The sequence below is a fragment of the Cherax quadricarinatus genome, chromosome 22, assembly GCF_038502225.1.
Source record: "Cherax quadricarinatus isolate ZL_2023a chromosome 22, ASM3850222v1, whole genome shotgun sequence".
Taxonomy (NCBI): Eukaryota; Metazoa; Arthropoda; class Malacostraca; order Decapoda; family Parastacidae; genus Cherax; species Cherax quadricarinatus.
Window position 1 is genome coordinate 31,726,810 of NC_091313.1, and position 16,686 is coordinate 31,743,495.

At 41.1% G+C, this 16,686-nt stretch overlaps 1 protein-coding gene across 2 annotated transcripts in view; it reads right to left on the reverse strand.

Moving 5' to 3' along the window:
* LOC128689587 (uro-adherence factor A) overlaps positions 1–4,653 on the reverse strand; it is a 47,939-nt gene extending 43,286 nt beyond the window's left edge. For both annotated transcript variants that reach the window (XM_070087634.1, XM_070087633.1), the window contains exon 1: positions 223–4,653. In XM_070087634.1, coding sequence (XP_069943735.1) covers positions 223–3,628 — 3,406 coding nt within the window. In that variant the 5' untranslated portion in view covers positions 3,629–4,653. The remainder of the gene's footprint in view (positions 1–222) is intronic.
* Between the last annotated feature and the right edge of the window lie 12,033 nt (positions 4,654–16,686).

The window sequence follows — 16,686 nt, forward strand, 5'->3', positions numbered from 1 at the left end:
AATGGCAGTCTATATGCTAAGTTTGTCCTATTCAACAATGAGAATTACTTGCTAGTTGCATATAGTCATAAAACTAATTATTTCAGCTAATGTACAGATCTACAGCCATCAAAAGCTTTTGGAGTCTCAAAGAGAGCTTATATGTGTTTATTCCTTAATCACTATCTAAGCCCTAGCTTTAGTAACTAAAAAAAATAAGAATTTTCAAGCTTTAAAACTTACTAGTAACAGTGATTGATCTTTCTGGGTCGTAGCTCAAACTCACAGACCCTGGTACGACTGTATCAGACTCATTCTGGTCGTCGTGTTCATCCGAGTCCGTAAGATATACCGGGTTAATCTGATACATATCCCTGAATGTCCTAAAACTATAATCCACCTGATTCATTTTCTCTGGGGTGGACTCCACGCTCCCTTCATATCTGAGTGTCCGCAAACTGTCCGTGGCGTCACGCTGCATCTTCTCAGGCAACAGTTCCTGAACCTGGTAAGACTCGTAGACCAAGTCTGGTACACTGAAGGTCGGGGAGGCGGATTCTTCGCGAGGAGGAGATTGGGATCGGGATCTTGACAGAGACAACTCGTCGGAGCCCTGTACTCCTGAACTGGAAGCTGGCGAGGACCCTGGTAGAGGGGAATCTTCCCGTCCACCATGATAGTCGTCTGCAAGACCACCACCAGCATCCTCCCTCGTATTCGCACTTGCATGTAGGCCACGTTCACGTTGCAACCTAGGACCTACTATTTCATTTATTCTTGACCTAATATCTTGGGAATGTCCTTCACCCTCTCCACTTGTACCTTCCGAATTGCTTGTCATGCTGTCCTTTACTTCAGATTCGCGATGTTCATTATCTTGAGTTTCTACACCCGTTTTTGTGCAATCGTCTAACAAAACACCCTTACTGTTATCACTCAAGAGTGGTGGAACACAGAACTGCTCATTCTTGTTTTCTATACTCATTTTATCAAGGTCATTATCATAAATATTTGTTGCCATACCAAACGCTCTAGTAGCTTCATCGGGGCCACACATACACGGAACTTCATAAACAATTTCACCTGACTGAGGCAAGCTCTTAGCATTCTCACAAACATTTGCAACCATTTCTAAGCCACTCGCCTCCAAAGAAGGATCACCTAATGAACGAGGACTCCCTTCTTTAACATTAGCGCTCTTAAGCTCTGACTGTGAATCAAACTCTGAATCAGTGTCGTACGAGTATACAAGATTCAATGTCTGCGTGCCTACTACATCTGGAAAAGACTGAACGTAGTCAAACCGATCTGTGCATAAACTAGGTTCAGCATCAACATAAAGAGGATCTTTCGTTTCACTTATACCTGCTAAAGAGGACTCTTTATTTGATATGAAATCGTTTTGCTCAACCATAATGGTAGATAAGCTGTGTTCATCATGTTTTTCAGAAACAGTTTCTGAATACATATTTTCTTTACTAACATCCTCATCTGTTTCCGAAAGACTCGTTTCTTCGCTTGATTCACTATCAACTACATATTCAGTAAGAACCTCTGAAGGCATCGCCACTGTACAAGCTTTTACAATATAGAAATCGTCATTCTCTGTTGACGACGTTCCAGATGAAGTGTCACCACTCTTATCTTCACTGGGACCTGTAACTTCGATGGTAACACCAGGGAGAACATCGATGACGGTGGGAGAGTGGCAAACAGCTTTGCCAGAAGTTCCTATTTCTGGCATTTGTTCTAAGGTTGTCTTAATTCCTATTTGGCTATCTCCACATTCGCTATCCAAACTTTCAGAGTCTGTGATCTTTCCTGTTATGGGAAAATAATCAATGCACAGGGTCTCTATAACACTGGTTGAACTCTTGGACGTCACGAGGTTGCCCTCTGTGTGCGTGTCTGCCAACAGATTAGAAGGTTCTTCTACAGTATCTGAATCACCTAACTCGTTGCTGCAAGATAAGTTTAAGGGACTTCCATGTTGGGCTTTGAATTTTTCTGTCTTTTCCTTCCAACTTTTGCCACGCACAAGCTTTGGCCTCTCCTTAATGTGCGTAGGCTTAACCACTGGCTCAGTCTTGGCTTCTTTTTTATTTTTCTTGCCTTTCTTCTTCCCGGCTTTCTTTCCACTGATCTTGTCTTTTTCTTTGCTACTTTCTGAGTTTCCTGGGCATATTCTGTCTTCTGGGATCTCAGATGATGGTGATAAGTCACCTAACTTATCATTTGAAATATCTAAACCAGAAGTCTCTGATGTGCTACACTGATGCTGCCCATCTAACAAACGTACGTCCTTGTCTTGGCATTCGTCTGCGCTCTTCGAAACATTTTCTTCACCTTGTAATGGTTTTACGTTCACTATCAGATCAAGAGGCTCTTCATCACTCACTACAGTGTGGTCAGACGTTCCTACACATTTATCTTCACACGGAACCAATTCTCCTTCAGATTCAGTTTCAGAGCCATAAGTAGCTGCAGATTTTCTATCATGGCATTCATAACCAATGGAGACCTGTGGTGACTGTTCCCGTTCAAATCGCAAAGCCGGAGGAAGCTGATTTTCTTCGGAAATGAAAGAAATTTCTGCGGGCGACTTTATTCTCCCTTCAAATATATCTTTTTCATTATCTACATTGGTGCTAACATGCGAATCTATAGGAAAAGACTCTTTTTCTTGGTCCTCCATGAGCGCTAGAAACACAGCTTGAATATCCTCCTTGGTGATTACGTTGTCACTGTCATCGCCATAATCGTTGTTGAAACTGGACAGTTCTTCAACTATGTGGTCCCCTGTTTCCACATTTTGCCAGCCTTCCACCTCCAAGCTCTGTCCTCCGAGAAATTCACAAGGTTTGCCACTGACAATTTCAGAACTGCTGCCGCTCAGTTTTGTCTCCCATTTATTGTCATCATCTTTCACCTCACAACATTCTTCTTTAGATACATCAATGAACGGTATATTACGGTCAGAGCCTCCTTCCTGTGACTGAGGGTTAAAACTCACAGAGTCTTTGCTTATTTGAACTGTATTTTCACCATTCGTTAACTCACTACCATCGACAACCAATTTTTCCTGTTCGTTAAATAAACTACTTTGTGTTTCTCCTTTTCGCATCTCATTTTCGTCCTGTACGTCGTGACTTACACTCTCGCAAGGACTACTCATGAAAGAAGTACTAGTTATATATTCCTCTGGGTAGCCTGTTGCCTCTGTGTGGCCCTCAGTCGCAGATTCTCCATCAGTTTGACAAAAATCTCCACATATATCCAACTCTCTTTCACAATCAATAATATCCTCTTCCCTAATGTCATAGTTTGTCCCACTTGCCTCAGCTTCACCGTCACTGATGTCTTCCCAACAGTCAATCACATTTTCATCTTTGGGTGTACTGTACTTACAATATTCACTGATATTGTCAAGATCGAAGGTGACCTTCAAGCCTTTACCATGCTTTTTCTTATTTCTAGATATAGGCTCCTTCAAGACACCTTTTCCGTTCACTTCAGGTACCAGGTGGCCCTCCCGCTGAGGTGTGGGTATCTGGGGTCGAGTGACTGGGGACGCGGGTGGCGTGAGGACTGGGAAAGCTGGGTCGGCCTGGCGCCTCCCCTCACGGATCTTCTCTCGCCTAGCCGCCATCAACAAGGCTATCTTCACGACAGATATTGCTTTAATAGCCCAGCTAGGGTAAGTCTGTTATGCATCAATGGAATCAATAATTATTACATGTCAAACATGCGTCAAAATACTGCTACGTAAATTGTCTGCGTCACTAAGAGGGCTACAAGTTTAGTTTTCCAACTTCCTTACTTCTCTCAGTAATACACGCCAACCAAAGTTCATTTGCCCTCGTATTCATCAGTAAGGCCAAAGGTCAGCCGTATGTTCACTAGGTATCAGGCCACGAGCTACAATCAACGCTACCAGTACATATATATTAAAGTGAACATAGTTACTAGGTCCAAATACAAGAGTAAATATTTATATATTCACTGTTCAAGTCCCTTGATAAGCACATTCCATGGCATGTTGACAGCATGACCCCTCGTCTGCTAAAATAGCTTACCTTTAACATCGTCAAGCACAGTTTTTTTTTTTAATCCTATCACACTGGTGACAGGCTAATGAGCAAGAACTTTTGTCACCTCGATCTTGGTCCTTATTATTTGTTTGTTAACTCTTAATTAAAATACGGATGAGAAGGGTGTAGTGGTAAGCCCAAGTGATGGGGTGAGGAATACTGCTCAACCACATGTGTGGGTCGGCCGCTGAATGGAGGGGATAGCATTAGCAACGCCCACGTGGATGAGACAGTGGTGGGGACTTATAACAGGAGTTCCCGTTTCAGTGGGAGAACAAGTGCCATGTCTTCACTGCACTTTCGATTCAATTTTCAGGCAATGTGAAAACAATTATAAGTTAATTTGTCCTCGAAATTCTGTTCCGCATAGCAAAACTGTTGTGGACGTAAACACCATATTTTTTAATGCGTTTCCATTAATATGGTTGACGCTTGCACAATTCAGCCTCAGGTACAGAGTCAACATTAATTAACGAGTGAGAAATCAGAAATCCTCAAGAGCTTCACAAATATACCACCCAGGCACACCAGTCAACACTGGCATCACCAAGCCCCCCTTGTGTATGTGCATGAGTATGTGCCAAATAGCTACCCAGGGGAGACGCAGCTCGTCTTGTTTGGGAAAGTCAAGTCCCCAGCAGTGCTGCACCAAATTACCACCAGCACTACCACCACTGCCACTAAACACACCACACTACGCTGTGCAGCTGATATCTACAACACTTATCTTCCGTCAGCACTTGTGATAATGATTCTCTTTATCCAGCACCAACATCATTTATCACGATGTAACATTAATTTATCAAAATACTCTACACTTTTAAATTATTTTTGTATTACACCAGGCAGAAAGAGGTCTAAGCGATGTGGTCTTTGAGGATTCGATGGAAACATACCACAGCAGTGGGGAAGGCACACACTACCACAGGAAAGTACACCAAGCAACACATGGGAACCGTGGAGGCACGAGTGAACACCGCCACACACTTTACTCGGGTTCTAGCCGAAACAGGACTGAGGATTCAAACGATGGCGGGGTAGCTGGAGAGTGGGGGGTGCCATTATAAGTGAGTGAATAGCTCATGACTATCTGTACGCTCACACTGCTTATTACGTTCATTTTACGTACATTACACTATTGTTCCATACTAGTTCATAATCTATTGATAGTAATAGTGACAGGACTGTTATATTTAAGTATAAGGAGAGGATACAATAATCGCGCAGTTGGCACAAGTCTGATTCTGTTCCCGCCCCAACCCCCTCCCGACACCCACACTTACGTCATCACTGGTCCACTGAGGGTGCCAACTTCCAACGTATTAAGTCTCTCGAGTTTACCTCGCAATAGTAAATGCCTGAAGAAACATTTGACTTATGTAACGTGTTTAGAGTATTCGTATTATATTTAAGAGGAAGTGTTAAACCCATAGTGATTATAGTGCCTAAAGAATGGGAGGCAATCAGGTTCGATCCACGGAAGGAGAGGAGAGTTCGAATTCCTCGAATCAAGAGCCCCTCACCGGCATCAATAATACTTCCTTGAGGGGTTGCGTGTAATAATTTCCTTTAAAATAGTTTCTAGTTATAAATAAATTTATTTATTGAATAGAATGTGTTCGGCACCCCGTTTTCTTTGTTCGCCTCCGGGTTTATTTTTTGTATGCTGTTGGTGGCAGTATGCACACCGCATTCTAAGTACAGCATATATTCATGCAATGTTGACGTGGAGTACTGATCAAATATTAAATTTCATAAGTAAATTATAAAATTCAAGGGTATTGAAAGATCTTGAACTAAAATAGCACTTAGAAGGGTTTTATGGGAGGAAAAGTTCCTCAGCTGCTGACTCACAGAGACCAAGTAATCATGGCGCTGTTGCTGGCATCTTGCTTCCTCCACAACCCTTACCTGTGACGACCTACATGTACGCCCGTCAAACATGTTCACCAAGGAATTTCAAGCACATTCCTATGTGTACCTGGATCCCCTACCTCCTGATTGGTTTGAGAATGGGCCGGGATTACCAGACGGAAGATCGAGCCTACATCGCTCATGAAGCTGAATCACCTTCGCGGGTTTGTGCTTCATGAAATACAAGTTCTCTGCACTTGACTTGTAGTCGCTGGAACGCAGGAGAGACAGATATATCATAATCTACACTTGGAAAATCCTGGAAGGAATGGTCCCGGATCTGCACACAGAAATCACTCCCTAGGAAAGTAAAAGATTGGGCAGGCGATGCAAAATACCCCCAATTAAAAGTAGAGGCGCCATAGGTGTCCGGGGCCCAAGACTGTTCAACAGCCTCCCACCAAACATAAGGGGAATTACCAATAAATCTCTGGCTGCCTTCAAGAGAGAGCTGGACAGATACCTAAAGTCAGTGCCGGATCAGCCGGGCTGTAGTTAGTACGTTGGACTGCGTGCGCCCAGCAGTAACAGCCTGGTTCATCAGGCCCTGATCCACCGGGAGGCTTGGTCGTGGACCGGGCCGCGGGGGCGTAGATCCCCGGAATAACCTCCAGGTAGACCCGTGGTTTACCTACAGATGGCTCCAAGGATCATCGCTCCTGCAATTCGATTCCACACCAGGCCTCCGATTTAACGCCTGTTGCTTGGTGCTCGCTGCATGTAAACTGACATACGCACCACAGCTAGGATGATCAAGATACTTTTAGGGAAACTGAATTTAATAATGTGGACTATCTTTGTGTGTTCCAATGGTTCTATATAGAGTGAAAGACCAGAATAAATTAAAGGGGTTGTGAGAGAGAGTTAAACTGAGGAAGTGAGAAAGGTCAGCCGATGGCGCACTAAGTCAGCGTTTTCTGGAGATTCCTAATCTGAGTTTGGCTTTGCTGATCACGACCACGCCATCCACCACCGTCATAAAGTAACTCTCATTAATGCCCTAGGGCAGGACCAGGATGACATGGTTGACACAAGCCCCTGAAGTCAACTGGTTGACACAAGCCCCTGAAGTCAACTAAAGTTAAACGTTTTCGATCAACAAAGGCAATATATTTTTTCCTGAGGAAGAAAAAAAGCATCGGCTCGAGCTTAAAAACATTAAAGGTGACAATACCTCACACCTACGTGGAGTTATAAATACCGATGGCAGGTAGAGAAAGGAGGTACAGCCATTCGCTTTCCCTAAAATTATAGTAACAGAAAACGGGATGGAAAGAAAAACATCCTGAGCTATATTCCCATTTCCTTCTGCAGATACTCATTTTTTCCTCATATGCCCGAGCATCTTTAATAATACAACGTTTAAATTTAACGAACAATTGAAGCTGGCGATAGCTATAACCATGAACTTCACACAGTATAAGTATTAAATGCTGACACTTCTGACAAGACTGTTTTTCAGTTGAATAAGGGATTCGGGATACTGCGGTAATACGTAGATTACAATAAATTTCGTGACATTCTAAGCCCAGTGATCAAGAACACACGAGGGCTGAATAATAAAGAACTCTATACTTTTTATTAAGACTATATTTTTGTTTGTTGTGATACTCTCGGTTATCTCAGAAGTTATCACACAATGTCTGGTCAATTGCAAAGAAATGCAAAACGATAATATGCACAGTATAACATACAAACAGGTTCAGTATTAAAAGCAAACACCCGGGCAGTATCTTCATGTATGACAGGTGAGGCAGCAGATGCTGCAAGTTACTTCATCATACAGAAACGGTTATAGTAAATCTGGTGGACGTAAGGTATCTCACAATGACTGACCTGTTATTACCAACAATGGGTCCCAGCAAGTTTATTGGTAGCAATACTAGATGCAAGGACTTGTATCATCCAGCTGGTTCTTATCTTACCTTCATACAGTTATTCTTTCATCTAGTCCAATGTATGATCTCCAGATTTAATGGAATGAACACTTTATCCAAGATTAACATTCGATCTATAACATTAACCCTCCCTCCCACAAACCCAAAAACCACGTCCACTTTCATTTGAGGCAAGATCTAGCCGTGGCCTGGTGACTAAAGCTCTCGCTTCACACGGCGAAGGTCTGGGTTCGAGCAGAAACATTGGGCGTGTTTCTTTACACCGGTTGTCTATGTTCTCCATCAGTAAAATGGGTACCTGGGTGTTAGTCGGCTGGTGTAGGTCGCATCCTGGGACAAAACTGACCTAATTTGCCCGAAATGCTCTACATAACAAGCAGCTTTCTATAGAGTAGTATGTCTGTGATGTCAGCTAGGCCTGTATACCTTGTACATATATATGTATATTAAGTTATAAGAAATTAACCTCCTAACTTTTTTCTTAAATACATAATTCATAAGAAATATCCCTTGGATATACATAATATTTATAGGAATGTTAGCAATGTAACCACACAAGCAGCTCTGTGTTCCTCTACTCCAGTACACGCTTAAAAACAGTCCTTGACGCTGGTGAAGGGTTCCTGATCCATAGAATTGGAGCTACCCTATCTTTCCATTCTCCAGGAGGCTGTTTGACCACGACGGATTTAGGGCAACTCCCCATTCAATAATTAAAAAACATAGCATCACTTTACTTTTCAACTTTTCATTTAAGTTTCATGATCACAGTGTCACGTCACTATTCCACTTACTCAAATCATAACATTTCCATTACTAGTTATGTGGAACTGAAACACAAAGTGATTACACTAACACTTCTTACACTTTTCACTGTGAAAACACATCATTTACGACCACACTAGAAAGTTTTGTAACATGTTGTAGAGTAACGTGCGTAAGGCCAAGAGGTTCTATTAACACTGGAGCAGGACCTAATGTTGCGGAATCCTGTGCTGTACCCTGCCCTGGCCAACCTAACCCCACCCACCCTACCTCAAGCAGGGAAGGGAGAAAGAGAGGGAAGCATAGTGCACTCGTACTCGATGAATGATCTTTCTGTCCCCGTGGTGGCAGTTGTTTGGGTTGGCTCCACCGTGTCTTGACTACAATTTCAGAACACTTTCACAATAACCAGTGCCCAATTAAATTAAAACCATAACATGTGATACCTTTAACAGATGGAATATGAGCCTTCCATAGCCTTAAAGCTGTAGTAATACACCTTTAACTACTCCAGAAGTGAGAGGTAACTAGCCAGGTGGGACGCAAGGAAGAAGTGTATTAAGCAGAGATACGATTTAAGTGATAAAAGGATATTTAGGCTAACAGAACAGAGGGGTCATGAAAGGGAACGGAAAGAAGCGGCTCTGGTGACGGTATGATTGTTTGACAGCGACTGGGGTTCGGTGGAGTTTGCATGGGCATACCTTGTGTTGCAGCTCCTCCAATATTGATCTCCACTACCGCCGCTACCTCTGTCCTACATTGCCTCCAGACACCAGGCAGCACACTACCACACATCACGACACTCCACAAAAATAATAGATAATGGCCCAAAATGTAAACATTCACATACAGCTTGGCCAAAACCAAATCGTAACAAATATTATAAAGTTACCCACTGGTATGTATGTATGTATTTATGAATCAAGTAGTGAAAGAAAAAGACACCACAAATAAATGAGTACGTACACGTACAGACCCAACAACTCTTCTACCTTAAGCCACTGAAAGAGTATGACACACGTCATGACATCAAAAGATATTTACGAGTATCACTAGGATGGGGAAAACAGTCACTAGGATAACGAAGGAAACAACCAGATAAGCCTCAAAGACTTATGAAAAATTAAAACGAGGCTTACCCTTTTTTTTGGGAGGGGGGTCAACGGTCCCCGCGACCCGGTCCTCGACCAGGCCTCCAAATTAAAAGGTAGTGAAAATTCCATAAATAGTTTCAAGAGTAGGTATGACAGGGTCCTAAATTTATAATAAATATCAAAGAGATTGTGAGTTAGGGCCAGGAACTGAGTCCCAACCCCAAGAAGGCTGGACTCTGTGAGTATACATGCGCCTTTCCTCCGTGTATATGTGTGACGTGATACTGTGTGGGCGGGGGCTGAGCTAGGTTAGTGTAAACAGGTGGGAGTTGATCTGCCAGCGAGTGGGTGGGTGGGAAATCTCATAACAAAGACTGGCAGTGATCTCACTTCCTTCTTCTATTCCTCTACTCCCTCCCTCAATCCATCACATGCATGCATGCAAACCCAAATTATTTAAACATTAATGTTATACCTAATGCCATGCAGTTACTGAAAAATATCTCTCCCAGACCGATGGTTCCGACCACCAACCTGAAGAACAATGGATACTCTCTCACACTAAAAGTAACTCCCACATAAGTAACTGGGTTTCCTCCCTCCAAGCAGTTAATTATTATACTCCGAGCACTGAAACGTAAGGACACGTTCAAACTCGACATATGTGCGATTCTCCATTCCTAATTATTTTAAATACCTGTGTCTGAAGCCACGCACAGATATACAATATATTATGAACAATGAAGCGTCCATTTTGTTCTTCAAGAGTAGATACTTTGAATAATAAACTTATTCGCTCTGCATGATAGGCATATAATGCATTAATCCTTCAAGAATCATGCGACTCCATATCCTTTTTATATATATTGTGAATTCCCTAACCAATTCAATGACCGATAGCATCTGACGACGGTTATACTGAAAGGCCTCAAGCTCTTGTTATAGTTTCTTTGCATATATTATTTTTATCATGGGGAGCGCTAAACTCGTAGGGATTATCCAGCGCCTGGGAGGGGGATGATAGAAGACATTCAGGCTTAACTCAGGGAAATTAAGTACAGATCCAATTCCCTAGATCAAGAGCCCGTCACAAGCATCAAGGAACCTCCATGAGGAGTTCTTTGCATATAAAATAGCTTCAGTAGTTCTTTAGATGATCTCGGACGGAGATCAAAATGAACCTTGTTAGTGCCTGCATGTATGCCATGTAGAAGGATTAAAGCACATCGGTGAGTAAACAATGAGGGTGTGAAGGTGGCCAGGTGGCGAGGTAGTTACATCCTGTTGGCTAGATATGACCGGAGTTTGGGTGACTTGGGTACGTAATGTCAGCGAAATCTGGCAAACTGGTGACGGTGATCGCTTCTTCACGAATTGTGTGGCAGACTGTTCGCCAGGCATTAGCAGTCAGTGAGATGCCATACCCGAGAGTCAACCAAACCATACCTGCCTCACCCCGAGCCCAGCGGGCTTGTCATCGATATTTTTAAAAGGCTCTTATTTATTTTACGAGTTACTGTAATTTATTCTATATTAAATGTTGTCACTTGCATATTAACATGAAATGATCCCTAAAAATATTTTTATATACAAGGATAATGGAAGCAACGTTTTGGTGTTGGGGAGGGTAGGGAGAAGGAAGTGATCTGGAGAGTAGAGGGTGGCATGTGGTGCAGCACGAGCCATGAACTGGTTGGTGTAGGCTCAGGTTTCTACACTCCTGTCACTATTTCTGTTATTGTTTACACAACTACATATACACATCTACACCCCGCATGTCTCCTCTCTCACCACAGCCATCTTTAATTTTTTAAGACATCAAATTGCCAGAAAGATATACAACTGTATTAAAATTTCCATTCCTAAAGGACATATTATATATTACCGGTAATGGTGTGGGTTTAGACCCTAGCAACAATGGAGTGGGTAAGGGGGATGGAGAGGAGAAAAAAAAAGGGGGGGAGGGAAGAGAGCGAGACAGGTATGGTGAGATACTATCTAAAAACTTACACTGAGTCACAGTTCATGTCTATGCCAACGTTCAAAAGTCTAAATAACCTGTCATTTTGGATAATTTCATTATTGGTGATCATGTAACAGTGGTATAGATAGCGGCTTGTAATTTGACTTGTCACTTTCGATTCTCCCAACACTCGAAAAAACTGAAGCTGTTTACTACAGTATTTTCGGACTGACAAAGTTGGTGATATGAAAAGTCAGAAAGAGATGCACTAATCGCTGTCCTTGGCTGATAGCAGTGTGTTAACAATAGTGTAGTGCATAGAAACCGGCTGCTTTCTGGTACGTAGACAAGTTGACGTCACTTGTGTGGAGGGGAGGGGGGGGCATACCAAGTAAGGTTGCGGCCTCGCATCACTAATGCGGTGATGTAACGTCATATCAACACACCTGTTTAGTCGTACACCCCCTCCCCTTAATACAGGCATTGCTAATTTAACTATCACATGACCGTGATGATTTCTATCGTAGTCCTTTATATACAGGAAAATTATATATAGACAAATAATTACGCACACGACTGGTAAAATATTAGAAATAAAGTATATTTTATATTATTTTAGGCTTAACGTACAGTTCCCCTCAAGAAAAGGGAAAGGCGTCTTGAAGTTAATGAGAGGCTCTTGATGGAAAGAACTGAATTTATCCTTCCCTTGTTTGGATTGAACCTGATTGCTTCCCATTTCCCAGATATATGACACCTATATGTTTAACACTTCCCCGATTAACAAAAAAGTAATGCATGTAAAGATGAATGTTCAGTAAATGAAACTGATACATCTCGTGTAAAAAAAAAAAAAAAAAAAAACACTAGTTACTGTTTACTATCGCCTACAATTCTCTAAGGAAATGTGTGTGCACACATACGTAACAGATTCGACAAACATGAATTTCTTGACAACTATGCAAGCTTCGATTTCCATGGCTATTGGTGTAGGGGTGACAGTTGCTTCCAGCATCTCCGAAGTCTACGTACTCACATATTGGCTAACCTGGCCTTTGTTGTAAGGTTGTGGTTAATTATTATTTTGAAAACTCATTTATTTCGGCAATATTTCATATATCTGCTGGAAAAAAAAAGGTAAAGTCTTTTGGCCACGAGAAAAACAATGAAACCCAGAGTGATGAAGTAAAATCTACTGAAACTTGCAATGTTGGAGGATGTTATCTTAGCATGTGTACTGCTATTTTTTTTTTTTGCTCCTGGGTGCAGACAGTACCACATGTTTGAAATCTGTATCATGATGGTTCAATGATCCTTGTGGACAGATTTACAACACTGCAATGAAACTGACTGCTAATTTTTTAATAACTACATTACTATGCACGAACCAATGATGATAAACTGTTCCTAATACCCTTCAAATGTTATATCATCCGATTCAGTAATAATTGGATTTTTTCATCAGATAAACATATAAAACAATGTAGCATTTGTTGAATATCAGTTACAGTCGTTCGTACTGAAGTTTTAAAAATATACTTGATATCATTTGTCTATTATATCATCTAAATTACATTATTATACAAGAGGATACATTGGGAGTATCTAAGAGGATAGAGCACATCAGGTAACCACAATGAAGACTAATTATCAATATTATCAAAGAAGGTCATACATTGAAATAAATCAAGGACGATATCTCAGGGTTATATCCCAAAAGGAAAAGAGAGTACACAAAGAGTATCAGAAGGATGGAAGGATGGGGGGGAGATACATGAGTAGTATTAAAGGATGAAAATACTGTAGATGGGGAATTGAATAAAAAACACAAATGACTGAAACTGGTGACAAAAGGATAAAATATATACCACAAACATCTTGCATGTCAAAAACTGGGGAACAGGATGACCTACAAGCAACTGACTGTGGATAAGATGTGTGCGCCTAGCCTCACTGCACAAAGAATCCCATCTCAGTGACAATTAAGTCAGAAATCTGTTTAAGAGTTTGCGGTATAAGAACCTTTGCCCCAACATCCCTCCGTTCATTTCCAGAGACCCTATCACTGGCCAGCCACCTTCAGAACTTAACATCCATGAACTGAAAGTGGACACTAAGCTCATTAATCTTCTGAACAATATACATAAGCCTGACTACAGCAAACATGTAATTAGATCTTATAATGAAAGCCGAATGTTTGAAGAAGATATCTTATTAGAGTGGGTGTACTCACTTTGGACCTCCTGCAGCTCGGGTTCCAGAGTTCCCTCCATCTGTAAGTGCCGCACCACCTCTGCCAGACACTTGATGTTCGTCTGTGTTGTAGCCACCAGTTCTGCCTGTGCGCACCATCATAAAAGCTATCAGCACATTGTGTGACTGTCAGCGGCATTAAATTGACTCAACGCTAAAACACTTGATCACTGCCTCAGCAAAATTTTTTTTATCACTAAATCGTATATTTTGTTTCCTTATACATTATCGCAGAAACTGCTACAGTGATACAGTCATGTCTACTTTCATAGTTGATATCAGTGTCAAATACTGAATACATCTGTACAGTAAAATATTCTTCCCGTAATTATATTTCTATTCACGAACAGCACTAAAAAACAAGGGACGGGCGGCAACCCTAGCCAGTAATTTATAACTGCATGTATTAAAAGCAAAATCTTATTTCCCACTAACACTATTTCACTCAATGTTGAGTCGTGGTACCTACACACTTCGTAAGTGACGTCTATATTTGCGTTCAGAGCACTGTGAGGAAACCAGCAGTGTGCTAACGGTTCCAGCCATCTAGAGCGCACCTCGCTTATGCTGGACCCCTCGGCACTCCGCACCGTTGCCACACTTCCCATTCCCTTTACCTGGCTTCCTAGCTTGTGATTTCAACAAGTCAATAAACAGTTTTTATTAATTTCAATGTCATACACAGTGATTTATTCCATAAAACATACATATGTTCTAAACTGAAATCATTAAACTATATGATCCACTCCAAGCAGTGGATGGAGAACGTCAAGTTCCCCTACCTGGACACCAGTGGATATGCTAAAGTCTGAATCATGGTCAAGGAGGCCAACTTTCACTCTTGTATGACCAGTTTTAATATAGAACTGATGAGACTCACTATGGAGAATTGTGAAATATAGTATTGTTACAAAAATGATGAGCAGACTGGACGATTGGTCAATAACTTTGCTAAATACACTTCTAATATCAGTCAGTATTTATCAAAAGAAGAAACAGATTTTTTTATTATAACTACGAAACAATAGTAGGACTGAACCCGGTCAAGGTCACTTCTATCCGAGTCACCCCACCGTCAACAGAAAACAGGGAATTCTGCCAATCACAGAAAACGCCAAACTTTTTACCCTTTATAATTAGGAAAATTGCATTTTTACTCATGAAACGCAAATACACAAGTTCTAAACAATGGCTGTTGTAATTATACAAGATTTTATTTAACGTAAACTTAAGATTCATCATCTAATAAATTTATCTGAAGGAACTTTATAAAAGCATTGCCTACGAATTTTACCATCAAAGTGTACTTAATCTGATATAAGCGTATCACTATTTTAATCTTGGAAATCTTTTGACAAAAACACTGAAAATAACAAATAACATTTATGGGTGAATCCCAACTTTGTATATATTCTAGTGAGTATATCTCTTGACGTAATGAATTAAGACACTCGTGCAACACTTGGGTATCTTTATTGCAGAAACGTTTCACCACTGGTTGGCAAAACGTTTTCGCAGTAAAGATACCCAAGTGCTGCAAAAGTGTCTAATTTATCATCTTGTCGGTTCTCTGAACCATTTATCTACATCTCTTGGTGTGTATGTACACAGGGTGGAGTTTATATCTCGCTATATACATTGAGTTTACTTTAATTCCAATAAGTCCATATCTGGGATTCAAGTATTCTTGATTAGTGATGAGCAAGTGACATGCAGCTCGCACACTGAGGTCAGGGGGTCGATCCCCGGTACAGGTGGAAACATTAGGACGTGTTTCCTTAAGACATCTACTGTCAATGTTCACCTACAGTAAAACAGGTACCTGGGTGTTAGTCGACTGGTGTGGGTCGCATCCTGGGAACCAAACTGACCTAATTTGCCCGAAATGCTCTACATAACAAGGGGCTTTCTATATAGTAGTATGTCACTGATGTCAGATAGGCCTGTATATCTTGTACATGTACTTGTAGAAGTAAAAATTATTATTATTATTGTATGTCGATAGGTTTAAGCCCAATTAATAGCCAACTTACGTCTCAATGAGAGATATTGTACATAAAGTTTATTCTAATTCCTATTTTAGCGATTTAAGTATTCTTCACAAGTAGTGACAAGGTTACTGCAGCCTTAATGGCCTAGTCGACAGGCTTTAAACAAAATTAACTAACCAGCCCACATCTCAAAGGGCATATACACCCAATTAGTTTATTCTAATTCCTATTTTAGCGATTTAAGTATTCTTCACAAGTAGTGACAAGGTTACTGCAGCCTTAATGGCCTAGTCGACAGGCTTTAAACAAAATTAACTAACCAGCCCACATCTCAAAGGGCATATACACCCAATTAGTTTATTCTAATTCCTATTTTAGCGATTTAAGTATTCTTCACAAGTAGTGACAAGGTTACTGCAGCCTTAATGGCCTAGTCGACAGGCTTTAAACAAAATTAACTAACCAGCCCACATCTCAAAGGGCATATACACCCAGAGACGTGCATCCATCAGTGAATATACCCTGAAGCATTTTTAATTCCTATTTTAGGGATTAAAGTATTCTTGACAGGTCGTGAAAAGGTTATATACAGCCATAATTATCTTCATGTAGTCCATAGATTTTAACCCAAATTAATCAACCCACACCTCACTAATGACCTCAACTAAACTTGCAACAATATCAATAATGCTTACATAATCCAACCCCAAGGCAGCTTCGTTGGAGTACTTCTTC